This window comes from Heterodontus francisci, chromosome 36 (assembly GCF_036365525.1).
Source record: "Heterodontus francisci isolate sHetFra1 chromosome 36, sHetFra1.hap1, whole genome shotgun sequence".
NCBI lineage: Eukaryota > Metazoa > Chordata > Chondrichthyes > Heterodontiformes > Heterodontidae > Heterodontus > Heterodontus francisci.
The window spans coordinates 13101803-13115241 of record NC_090406.1 but is presented as its reverse complement, the minus strand read 5'-3'; the positions used below and the strand labels follow the sequence as shown (position 1 = coordinate 13115241).

Below are 13439 nucleotides of genomic sequence, written 5' to 3'. Positions count from 1 at the left end.
CGAATATACAGTAATGCTTCTATTAAAAGGCTAAATATGACCATTCAAGGACATCAAAAACTTAACATTAGCACATGAAATTTAGCTGTTTAATGTATTTTTATAATCTATATTTATAGCTTTAGAATTGTATGTTTTTTGTCCAGCTGATGTGCATTCTCTCAAGGTTGTTTAACAGGGATTTGTCGGGTTAATCAAGGTAATCATTTGATACGATGCATCTGAATGAGTTCTTACTGATGGAAGCACTGCCCATTAAGCAAATGGAAAGAAAAGGACCACAACATTTTTTAAAACTACCATTAATTTTGCTTTTAAAGGCTTTGTAATAGTCTCATGTTATGCTTTTTGACTGACAGAATTGGAGTGTTTTTACATGGCTGAACTGAAATATTCAGAGTTCTGCTTTGCCAATAAAGTGCTACTCTGGAGCTAAATCATTTTCTTACAAAATGCACCATTTGAGTTTTTTTTAGTCTTGTCAACCACCCCAACCCCCCTCATTAGACAATCCCACATTCTTTGGCGTCGGGGAGAATTATGCAGTCTGTAGATATCTCAGATATTAGTGGCTGTGTGGCTGGCTTGCACACAACTACTAGGGAGAGGTCCACTTCTATAGTAAGCCTACACTGGGTAACCCAAACATTTTATTAATCCTAATCAATGTAAGTTCTTCAATCTGTGAATTACTAAGCAGCGATTGTGCATAGTTTAGACTAAATTATTTTCATCAGAAGATTAATGTGTGTAATGTTCTGTCTAGGGAAGCAGAACAAGCATATAATGTGGGAAAATATAAGGAAGAGTTGGATAGATTTTTTTGAGACCAGCCAGATGTTCTGAATGTTTTTAAGTTTACGTTCCAAAGCATTTATAAATGCATTTAAATATTTACTGTACTATCTACTTTAATCTATATAAATAATGCAAAAATGTTAATCTTTGTGTAAAATATGAAATTCATTATCTGCATCCCTTTTGAGCTGGCAGGCATTATGGTAACTGACATGGCATCCTTATTTGTTGCAATTCTTCCATTTAAAGAACACTATACTACATGTGGATTTTAAAATATTTTGGAATTGTTTGTATGAACCTTTTCAGTGGCAGTATAATTTTTTTTAAAAATCATCTTTCTCCTCCAGAATCAAAGCTATTGAAAGTACAAATAAAGAGGATGACACAAAGTGGCTGACATACTGGGTGGTATATGGGATATTCAGTGTTGCTGAATTTTTCTCAGACATATTCCTCTATTGGTTCCCTTTTTACTATGCTGGAAAGGTATGTAAAAGATCAAATGACCTTTTTGATTCTAAAATTTGAGAGCAAACATGTTACTATTATCACCAAGCCTGTCGCAAATTCTTTACTGTTAATCTAAGCCATTGTGTTTAGTACTACTAATTCCACTTTGCAGAATGCCCTCCTTTTTTTTTCTAGAAATGAAATCACTATTCTGCATGCTGGGAAGAATGTTTTAAACTTGGTTTGCTTTTGTGGCTTTTGCAGCCTCTGCTATTTTGATGACTTTAGATCAGTGGTTAACATTTTGGGAATTTTGTTTCCTGCAGTGTATTTTCTTGCTCTGGTGCATGGCACCAGTCGCATGGAATGGTTCGCAGATGATCTACAATCGAATTGTCCGTCCTCTGTTCCTCAAACATCGTGGCACGGTGGATAGTGTTGTTAATAACCTCAGTGAAAAAGCTCTGGATGCAGCAGAAAGTATGACCAGGGAAGGTCAGTTGAACATTACTGGATATTGGAGACCTATGAACATTTATGTATAATGATGCTTAAGTATATTCCAGGGCAGCTGAGTGTGGAATAAAAACAAGAAATGCTGGAACCACTCAGCAGGTCTGGCAGCATCTGTGGAAAGAGAAGCAGAGTTAACGATTCGGGTCAGTGACCCTTCTTCGGAACTCGAGTGTGGAGATGGTTTGGTTAGGGGAAAAGTAGTTGTCCCTCCTTTTAAATCTCCTTTTACAAAATCTGTTTTAAAATGATTGTGATAAGACTCAGTGCTGCGCTTGACCTCTGACACCTGTTGTGAACAATGAAGTTTGTAATTCAACTGTCAGGGGACCTCCTTTATATTTCAAGAGTTCATTTGGAGATGGTCACTGATTGTAACAGGTCCAACATGCAGACTGAAACATGGAGAACTGTCTGTGTATTAAAGAAACACTGATGCTGCACTCCCACCCTACAACTGAGCCAGTGCTGATTGACCACTCCGGAATGGGTATGAATGTACTGTTTTTTGCTGGGAATTTGTGTATTTTGCATCTCAATAGATACTCAAAAACCAGTATTTATTTTTCAATAAATATCTTAAGTATTCTAAAGTAACAAGTGATTTAGGGGTAAGTCATTTAGTGCTGCCATCTTGTCTGGCATTGATCCTTTCCCTCTTCCCATGCCATCACACCAGTAAACGTTCTCATCTAACTTGTTTGAGTACAGCTACATGTGTGCCAACTGCCTGTGATTTTGCATCTACGTGATCCCTCTTCATGTGAGCCTGGCTCAGTGTCTGTATACTATGCAACTTTCTGCAAAATTACAGTTGAGTCAAATCAAAATCCTGTTGCTCAGTCATGCAAAGGTACACTCTACTCCTCCTCTCAACCCATTTCCTCCTTCGAAAGCTTCAGGGAAGACACATGCCAATTGTGATGTTCCCCAACATGTCTAGACCAAGATCACCTAATTCAATACAAACCATGAATTGAACCTATTCCTGATCTGTATGAATCAGTATCACACTTGATGCATTTCACCATTTGAGTCATCAGGAGAGATTGCAATTTTTGTACAGTCTTTATGCAGTTGAGTTAGAATTTGATTTAGCACCAAACCTCCTGTATATTGAGAATATCATTTCAGATCTGGTAACGTGATGCCAGTTTGTTTGTAGAACCTGTGCCTGTCATGAATTGCATAATAGGTTATCTTTATAGATTTGTTTATTTTTAGGGTTTAAATGATTAATGCTTTTAAAACCTGCTTGGAAGAAAATCAGTGAAGTGACTGGCATCAAATCCTGTGTATTTACACAGCATTGTGTTTGTGGTATGGAACACATCCTTTTTAAATAGTATTTCAAAATTAGGCTTTTCCAAAAAAGCACATGTTAATTAACACACTTTTTCTCCCACCCCCACCAACCCCCCGCAGCTCACCAAAAATGTATTGTTAATCAAAATGCTAATCTCTTTCTAACTTGTAGCTGAGATTTCCCCTTTGCTGGGTTCCTTGATACCTAAAATGAGATTTGGAACTATACTCCGTATAATTGTACAGCTGCTGACTATAGAATAAACACAGGAAAGAGCAAAGTAGGTAAAGACAGCTAGGGATGTGCAGCATAGAGAATAGGTGAGTACACTTTAATAAACTAACAGTTTTAGATTAGTGTTACATTGAGATTCTCTGCCTGTTGCACACTGCTCCTAGCTAAGTGGGTGTGCAGCTTGTTTCCAAGTCGATAGTAAAGCTACTCTGAAACGGGCTCCAAAGTTGCCTGAGGATTGCTGTTAGTTTGGTACTTTTCTCTTTTTGTATGGGTGTACCTCTAATTTCAGTGGCACAATTGATTGTGATTGGAACACATGGAAGATTATGGGTCTTGAGTATCCTGTCATTCCACATTTATATAGCACCTTTTTTTGTTTTTAAAACAAAAAAGGTCTTGCATGTTATAAAAGTGTAGCCAGACACAAATGGACATCAATCTGAAGGAGGAGATATTGGGGGTGTTCAGGAGCTTGGTCAAAGAGTAGGATCTTGACGCCGAAGAGAGGTTTAGAGTGAAGCCTGGCTACCCGACTTGAACCTGACTAGACCCAACTATGTGTGGTTCTGGTCGTGTCGAAATTCCGAGTCTGGCATTTGGGCTCTGGTCGGGTCGGGCTGGACAGTCCCGGGAAGTCTTGGGATTAGGTTTACCCATGATTCCCCACAATTCCAGCTGCAGGAATAGCCTGCTGCCGGAACGGATAAAGGATATTCGTGTCTGGTCAGGCGCGAAAACAAAGTTAACTGACTCTGGCCTAGGTTGGCTATGGTCGAGCCTGGGTGGGGTTTTAATTTTATACCCGAGCCAGGCTTTTGTTCAGAGAAGGAATTTTGGAACAAAGGGCCTGGATGGGCTCAAGGCATGCCTGCATTGTTACAGTTTGTGCTAATTATTTGCAGTGTGATGTCAACTGTTTTAACAGTAATAGAACTTGGCACTGAATTAGATTTAGAATATTTTCATATTACAATCTATTGAAATAACAGATGTTAATTTTAATATTTAGATGAGTGTCTTTTACTTGAAGTAAATGCAAAAAATCTCAAGACAGCAGTACAATCTGATCAGTAGAACCACTCTGAGCCTGAGCGGGTAACTCCAGTAGTGTATTCTGGCTCTTGAGAGTGGAGATGGGTTACACAATGGAACTCTGTGGTTTGCTTTCTCATAAACATCCATGCGACACTACAACACTGGAAATAATTCAACTTAGCCAAATTTACAAGGTGGCTTGTCATGTAAATGGGGAACTTATATTTTTTTTTTATTATTTCTATACCATACAGCGGCTTTAGTTTTAAGCAACAGAATGTCTTAATGTAAGAAGTGCCACAGGAGAGAAAATTTCTACATGTTCAGTGATAAGAATAGTTACATTGTGGTACCAACTGTCATTTGACCTTGCATAGAGGAAGGCTGGCTGGTGTTCTCACCATGGAGTAATATTTTCAGAAGTGTAGCATTAAAGGTAGACCAGTAGTTGCTAAACTGTGGTTTAAGGAAATGGCTATTAAAAGGTTGCCATCTTGGGCTACATATATTCATTTGTTAATGAAATCTACTTCAGGTAAAATTAGTGGGCGGAATTTTTCATTGGGCGGGAGGCCCTGTCCACCAGCCGTAAAGTAAGTGGCAAGCCCGCCTCTGCCAGGCCTGGGAAGCCAGGCCATGATTTTTCACTCCCCTGGCCCTTAATTAGTCTTGGGTGAGACTTCCACCTCCTTGAGGCAGGAAGTCCCACCTAATGGGGCCGTTGGCCAATCAGCGGGCTAGCAGCTTAGTCCCAGCAGCGCTACCGGGAGTGGTGGCCACTGCTGGGACTACACCCAGCCATCAGAAGCAAGGTGAAGGACAGCCCCAGAAAACGGGTAAGTTTTTAGTGCCTCGCCGGGGACAGTTGGCTGGGCCCTGACTAGGCAAGGGGTGTCGGTTAGGGGGGGGCGCAGGGGACTTTGGGCAGCCTTAGAGGGCTAGCCCCAATCAGGAGGACCCCCCAGCCCGCAAGAAGGCCGCCTGGTTTTACCAGATGGGGTCCCTGAGGCTTTTGCCGTACGTCACAAAGGGTTAGCTACCCACGGTGGTGGGAGGAGGCCCTTAAGTGCCAGTTGATTGGCCTGGGGGAGGCAGGTTGTTTCTCGCCACCACCCTGCATAAAATTGCAGTGGGGGTGGGAGGGGATCGGTAAAATTCCGGCCAGTACGTCTACATGAGCAGTGTGAATTTTATTTATCCTATCTTTTTAAAACAAAATGTGTGATTGCTATGTCAAGTGTGGTGATCCGAAATCTAATTTAAGTAGTCTTTATAGTTTGCATTAATGTTTTTTCTAAATTGTTTGTTTCTTGCTTTAGTCTTGCAGACGCTATGTAGCAGCAAGAACCTCATAAGGACAGATGCAGGACCTAAACAATTACCTAATGTGTCTGTATGTATGTAGACCAGAAAACAATACATTTGATTTATCATGGCCTTTGTTTTTGTTGGAGCACATGGATCAAGATTGGATTCTATCTGTTCCTGTGACATTTATTGAAAAATATTGGTGTATGAATGCTTTTTTTTTTAATCCCCCTACCCCAGCAGCCACATTTTAAGGTGGTTTGAAAGAACAAATGGTTTTTGCCCTTTTCAGGAAGCATTAGCATTTATTTTATCCGTCAGCATTCTGCAAGTCATGATAGTGGAAGAATAAGGTCAGAGCAGATATTATTTCACTCCTTTTGGGTTCAGAGCACCCTTTTACAGTGAATATATACAAATCATATTGGCTAAAGTGACATTAGCAAGTATTTACAGTAGGAAGCAAGATGTATCTCAATTGGATATCCTAATGTTATTTGCATGATTGTGACTAGCTTCTCATCCTTCCATTTCCCTGCATCCAGTGGAAAACCAATGTCATGATAAACCAATGTGTCATCCAGCTGAGGACATGGTGTCCCATTAGTAATTTTAGTCGTGTGTCCATAAACTTTGTCTCTTTCTCTTATTGTAATGATCATAAATGGAAGCTATGCTAGCTAAGTGTGCTAATTCCAGGTAGTGTTTTACACCATCAATCTCTCAATCTTTTTATTGTATTGCAGTAGCTAGAAGTAATACATGTTTGTCTCATTGAATAGTTGATAAATGAATAGCAATAACTTAGTATGCTAGTTTAGTCCTTTCTAAGAACCCTACTTCTTTCTGCCCTCTTGCCGTGAACTTTAAGCACTCCGATCATCTGAATAGTACAAAATAAGATCAGTACATGGTATGAAAAAGATACAAGCTCCCAATGCCACCATTTTGTTAGGGGTACTGTTCAGAGTGTAAAACCAATAGCACCTAGTTCTTTATGAGGCAGTAGAATCTACCTGTGGAAAGAACAACTCTCTAGCCGGACAACCTTTTTTTTTTTCAACTGTTTATGGATGGCACACTTTTATTAATAATTATTTAGTGTCTGGAAAATATTTAGGCCTTTCAGTCACTGACTCCAGTTTGTTATTTTGTTCCTATAGCTTTTTAAGCTAAAAACAGGCAGTTTATACAAGCGCACCTAAATTTCCAGTGAATTGAGATCAACACTGGCGTTGTATATGCACCCCAAGTGGGGAAAATTTGTAGTTTAACTTGTCCTTTAGCAATGGTGTTTTGCACCATACGCCATGTGAAATGCCACCAATTCTCTGGTTAATATTAAAAGGCAGCAAATATCACAATATCACCATTACATTTTGACTAAACTAATAGGATGTGAAATTCATCTTGGTCTTTAGAGCAAACTGTTCAATGAGTTAGCAATAAAAACAAAAAATGTTGGAAATGCTCAGTTGGCAGTCTGTTTTGCATACATTCCAATTTTCTTATTAAATCCATGGGAAAGAAAATCAGGAGAGTATGAAAAGGGCTCCTGATTCACTATGGCTGCTTCATTTGCGAATAAAGATAAAGTACAGTAAGATACTAAAAGTACAATGCTAAACTTGCACAATATATGAGAAGAAGCAGTGTGAAATACCTAATTATTTTCAGTGGATTCTGACTGTTTGCTCTCTATAAAAGTATGATGCAAAAATTCTCAATCTTGTGTGTTTTGATAATTGAAACACTCCTAATTTTTTTTAAAACTTAATTATGACCGCTCCAACTCTGCTGAAATTGTAGATAATTGAGACTCCATTGTACAGCTGATTCTTCCAAAAGTTACTGGATTATTGAAGTTAAATGGTCTTCAGTGCCCTGAAAGCACCATACTTAATGTGCATTTCCCCAATACTGTGCTAATAAAATTCTTCTCATTTTGAGAAGAGAAGCTCTTTCCATGGCTTCATGGAACTTAAATATCAATATTTCATGTGCAACTGTAATTTAGGCCAGTAATCATGCATTTCAATAATGCATTCCCTCTTTAAAGACCTTGTCCTGCAATTCCAAAGCATTCTTTTGCGGTTGGCTTGACATCCAAGGCTCATAAGCATTTTAGTGGCAAATTGTGACATGAATATTTTTGGTGGTCAAATGTAAAATTAATGTCTATGATATGCTGTCCATGCCGTCCATGTCTCCGTTATAAAGACGTCTGCAAACGCGACATGAAATCGTGTGACATTGATCACAAGTCGTGGGAGTCAGTTGCCAGCATTCGCCAGAGCTGGCGGGCAGCCATAAAGACAGGGCTAAATTGTGGCGAGTCGAAGTGACTTAGTAGTTGGCAGGAAAAAAGACAGAGGCGCAAGGGGAGAGCCAACTGTGCAACAGCCCCAACAAACAAATTTCTCTGCAGCACCTGTGGAAGAGCCTGTCACTCCAGAATTGGCCTTTATAGCCACTCCAGGCGCTGCTTCACAAACCACTGACCACCTCCAGGCGCGTATCCATTGTCTCTCGAGATAAGGAGGCCCAAAAGAAGAAAAGAAAGATATGCTGTCAGCAATAAATGAGAATTACAACTCCCCTCAGTAGGCAAAGAATTTCAGATTTATTTTACAAATTACAAGGGTAGCTGTAAATAACCTCGCCACCACCCCCAGCTGATAAATGACACAAGTTTAGTTTAGAGATACAGCACTGAAACAGGTCCTTCGGCCCACCGAGTCTGTGCCGACCATGAACCACCCATTTATACTAACCCTACACTAATTCCATATTCCTACCACATCCCCACCTGTCCCTATATTTCCCTACCACCTACCTATACTAGGGGCAATTTATAATGGCCAATTAACCTATCAACCTGCAAGTCGTTGGCATGTGGGAGGAAACCGGAGCACCCGGAGGAAACCCACGCAGACACAGGGAGAACTTGCAAACTCCACACAGGCAGTACCCAGAATTGAACCCGGGTCGCTGGAGCTGTGAGGCTGCGGTGCTAACCACTGCGCCACTGTGAAGGGAAAGTAATAGAGGAACAAGAAGAGCAAACAATTAGATAATTTGAATTATTGCAGCACTCTGGTTATATATCCCTGTGCAATATTCTCGACCCTTCTTGCAACATCCTTGCTTTTTGTACCCAACTATGCAGCACAATTGATATTTAATAACTGAGCCAAACCACTGAAATGAAACTCTGGTAATTGGACCTGTTAACCTTGAAGAGGATATACTGCTGTACCTGAGCCTCTTAATGAGGATGGATGTACGTGCTTTCTGTCCTGTAATCTGTCATTTTTCCTTTCTGCTGCCCATACCTTAGAGTGAGCTGTCAGTAGATTGATGGCAGGAAAGTATACAAGATGGTTATTGACCTGAGGGTAAGTTGGACTTGGTTTCTAACCAGTTGCTCTACGCACCCACTCCTGTTCAACTTGCATCAAGCATTTAATTTGAGCCTTTTATATAAAAAAAAAGAAAATGAACACTGGCTTTCAAATTGTGCTTCCCTGCACACCCTTTCTCACCCCCCCCCACCCAAAAAGGAAAGTACTCAAATGTTTGTCTTACATTTCATGTGACAGGGTATGCAAACTCATTGGTATCTTTAGGTTAATGCATTCTACTAAGTCTGTGCAAACTATATCCCTGAATTATTCATATTTGTTTCTTGTAAATATTGACATCATTGGTCATTTGACTTAACTTTTTATTTCAGTTTACAAATAAATTGCATATTTAAATATATGTTCATGATTTAAATTTCACAACCTGGAGTTTTTTCTGCATTAGTGTCCAGATGCACACAAGCTGAGTGCAAATAAGTTGTAGAATTGGATAATTATCTGAAGAGAAAATTTGCAGAGCTACAGGGATAAGACAGGGGAATGGGCCTAGCTGAGTTATGCTGGCAGAGAGCTGGTATAGAGAACACATGATTGTCCAAATGGCCACCTGTAACCATTCTATGATTCTGTAAAGATCATGGAATTTTGGGGATAAGTGAGTTACATACATAATTACAATACACCAAGCTGTTTTTTTTTTACATCCATCAAACCTTCTGTTCAAACAAATCTCTGCCTACAAAACTAGCCACACCAGCCAACAATCCATTCTGGGCATCCTGCAATTGCACTTGTTTGGGGAGATTTCACAACAGTGCAATGAAGTTTTCAGCTACATTTTTTTTTAAATTAGAGACCAGAACACTGACTTTTAATCAGAGACCTCAATATTTGCTGTTTCTTTTGGTGCATTTTTATAGCATAGATATAAATAGCATTAAAAATGGAAAAGCTTCTTAAACATGCTGTCCTTGATGGTTAAATGTGTTGAAACTTAAGATTCGGAGAAGAAATGTGTTGGTGGGGGCTCATTATCTTGAATCCCAATTGTTTATGCTGTTTTTATGACCATTTTAGGTTTGACCATATTCTAATGTGATGGAGGATACTTTTCAAATGTAACATCCAGGTTGTGATCATGCAGCAATCTCTAGACATTTTTTACTTCTTGGAAGTTTTGCCAAAACTATTGCAGAACTTATCCAATATCTAGCAATGAGCTACTGGGCCTAGTGTGGCTCTTTGTTCTCTTCATAAAATAGATTTTTTTCTTTGTTTCATACTGCTCTCAGCTGTTTTGGTTTAGTCTTCATTGGGTTGGAACAAAATTTAATCTGTTTGTATTAAATTTGGTTAAATTTTAAAGTCCAGATTACATGAGTGAAAGGCAAGAATTGCTCTGCCTGGTGATAAGAAATCAGGCAAATGTTTCTTAAAGTGCAAAATGTTCCGTAATGCTCCAGCTTTCGCTCCATTCCTCCTCACCCCCCCGCCCCCCCCCATAGTCTTGTCGTCCTATATTTTCAAAATGGTTCCTTTACTAATTTCCCTCTTGTATTTCAGCAATGAAGCTACGTCTTGAAAATGACAAGAATAACTGAGACCAGGCCACCTACGAGGTCAAGCTGTTCCCGCATTAAAAAACAGGAATACTGAAATTCTGACAAAAAAGCAACAATTCACTGGAAAGCTGCAAAGCCTTAATCAGCATCTGAAAGGGAAAGATTGGAGTTAAATTTTCCAGGTGGTATCTTCCATTGGAATCTGAAACAACTTGGCTTTTTCAGATGCTGACCCTCTTCCTGTCTCTTTTTCTTGTACTTTGTTTTTATTTTGGATCCAGCCTGTTTTCTGTCTGACTTGCATATGTGGCGTGCAGCAAAACCTTATTCTATAAAACCCCTGAACTCATTTATATAAAAAAAAAAAAAATCCCTTTTTGAAGCAACTGAGTGGACTGGTACTTGTAAATTGCACATGCAGGATACATCAGGGATCTGAAAGGGTTCTGTAATTTAAATTTCAATCTTTAGACTTTTATTGGGTACACAAAGAGAAACAGTGCAGTGAATAAGATCAAATGAAAATGTGACTAATGTAGCCTCGTTTTTAAGGTTAGGCCTGCAGTAAATTTTATTCTCTTTTTTTTTTCACCAACCCCCCCCCCCCCCCCAAACACTGCCACCATTTGAGTTCAAAATTTCCACCAGAACTTGGTTAGAAAAAAGAACATTTATTCCACAATATCATTGGTTTTGTGGCAATATTGCCCTATTGATTGCAGAGTTGTGTCCTGCACTAATACACAATTTAGATTTGCCTTTTGGCTTTGAAAGGATCATATCATGGAAAGCAGGATTGGGAGGGTGGGTGGTGTTGTCGGGGACAGTTGAAATGGTCTGAAATCAATTCATCTCCAGCTAACTTGCTCCATGAGAGGATTTATCTAAAGTGATTTTTATCATCCTATTGTAAATCCTCTAAGTTCAAGCCAGAATGCTAAATGTAATTGAGTAGAGTGTACATGAAGTTGGATAATTAACACCAATTTTTAAGTTTTTTTTTTGAAAATCTGTATATTTGAAGTCTATGGTTACCTTCAGTAAAGTCATTTATGGGAAATAACTCCATTCCGATGAATCCTAAATGAGGTTTTGCAGCAAATTTAGATACATCACTTATTGGCTCAAACTGATAAATTAAAAGTCCTGTCAGAATCTCTGATATTGATTCCAATGTGAACAATTCCTAATTTTAGAAATAGTGTTAGACTGGAGAATTCAAGTAATGCTTTTATAGTGGATTTTTCAGAAACTTCAGGGCTTCTAACTTGATTACCAGATTTTATATGCTGGCTAGTCAGTTTTTGTACATTGCACTCCAATTATATCTCCTGAACATGTGATTTACTCTGATCTTGGATATGCTGGCCTTGAGATGTGTGTGTGGCCTGGTGATGGTTTTATTTTGTTTCCCTTCACTACCCCTCCATTGACTAGAATTGCATTTGCACTGAACCAGCTTTCTATCTCTGGTTTAAGACTCAACATAAGTTCTGCCTCCATTATTATTAAAACTTGCATAGCTTCCCTTTAGTGGTGAGATTTGTGGGGTTTTTTGGTATGTGCAGGGGGAAAGAAGGTCCCTGTTGAGGACAAGTTTGGGAGTTCAGTTGCCTAAAAAGCCCTACCTGAAAGAACCATTAACTCTGTATAACAGTGTGACTTAATGGGACCTTGGAAGAATCTGAATAGCAATTTCTCCATGGCTCTTTTTGGTGGGGAGGGTGAAATAACTGGTTTGGAGAAGAGCATTTTCTTACATTACTGGTAATCAATGAGATTATTTTTCTTTTTGCATTTATTCTCATCAGTTTAGTGTTTCATTGATTTGAAAAACCGATGCAAAGTGAGCACTCTGCCATTGTCTGAAACCCAAAGCACAGACCTGGAGGAGGGAAACTACCATTACACTGCAACATAATGTTGCTAGAAATGCTACAGCAGTTTCTAAGATTTACTTATTTAAAAAAAAAGTTGGGTAAGATATTTCTATAGTCATAAATAATTGGATACCTTCAGAAGTGGAGAAGCAACTTTGATAAACATGGGGTTGGGGGGGAATTGTCATAATTTCATATTTTAGTAATTATTTCCTTTTTAAGTATCAAATATTGCATCAGTAGAAAAGTATGTAGATCACAGATAGCAAAGCAAGTGCAAATATTAAGTTTAACGTGCAATTCATTTGAAGAGAGTTTTCCACCTCGTGTTAACAATTACAGAATCCAAACAGAAGTGAAGATCCTGTCTCTGAAAACTGAAGGCAGTGCTTTAATTTGTTGCTCTTAATCGAGCTGGGTCCTTTTCAAACTTACTGACCCTGTAATCAGTTATAATAACTGGTGTTTACTATGACTATCATTTGTGGAACAATGACTGTTAGATGCACTATTCATGTTACTTAAAATAATCTGAATAAAAATGTTGAACTAACCTTTGCGTATATGTTTTGTTTTTGATAGGAAGGTTTATCCTAGAGTATATTCTTGAAATGTCTTTGATCCCTGGGAGTTCTATAAAGAGGCCAGGTTGGTTGATGTAGTACCCATGAGTAGTATAGAAGTAAATTAAAAGCAAAATACTGCAGATGCTGGAAATCTGAAATAAGAACAAGAAATGCTGGAAATACTCAGGTCTGGCAGCATCTGTGGAGAGAGAAGCAGGGTTAACATTTCAAGTCAGTGACCCTTAATCAGAGTAGTGTAGAGGTGCTGTGCACTCGATGCTCTGCAAAAGCAAATGTTCGTTCTTAAACAGAGATAAAGGCCAGAGAGCAAGGCTGAGAGGAGGTGAATTGTGAAGTTATTATTTACATTTAAGGTTTTAAGCCTCTGGATTGTAGGAGAAATTGGAGACCGAATA

The 13439-nt window shown here is 38.9% G+C and overlaps 1 protein-coding gene across 1 annotated transcript in view; it reads left to right on the top strand.

Annotated features, from left to right (window-relative positions):
* The window catches only part of reep6 (receptor accessory protein 6), a 41561-nt gene extending 28551 nt beyond the window's left edge, over positions 1-13010 (top strand). Inside the window, exons 3-5 of the mRNA XM_068016190.1 lie at positions 1149-1287; positions 1578-1746; positions 10579-13010. Of these exons, the coding sequence (XP_067872291.1) occupies positions 1149-1287; positions 1578-1746; positions 10579-10616 (346 nt within the window). The 3' untranslated portion in view covers positions 10617-13010. The remainder of the gene's footprint in view (positions 1-1148; positions 1288-1577; positions 1747-10578) is intronic.
* The last annotated feature ends 429 nt before the right edge of the window (positions 13011-13439 follow it).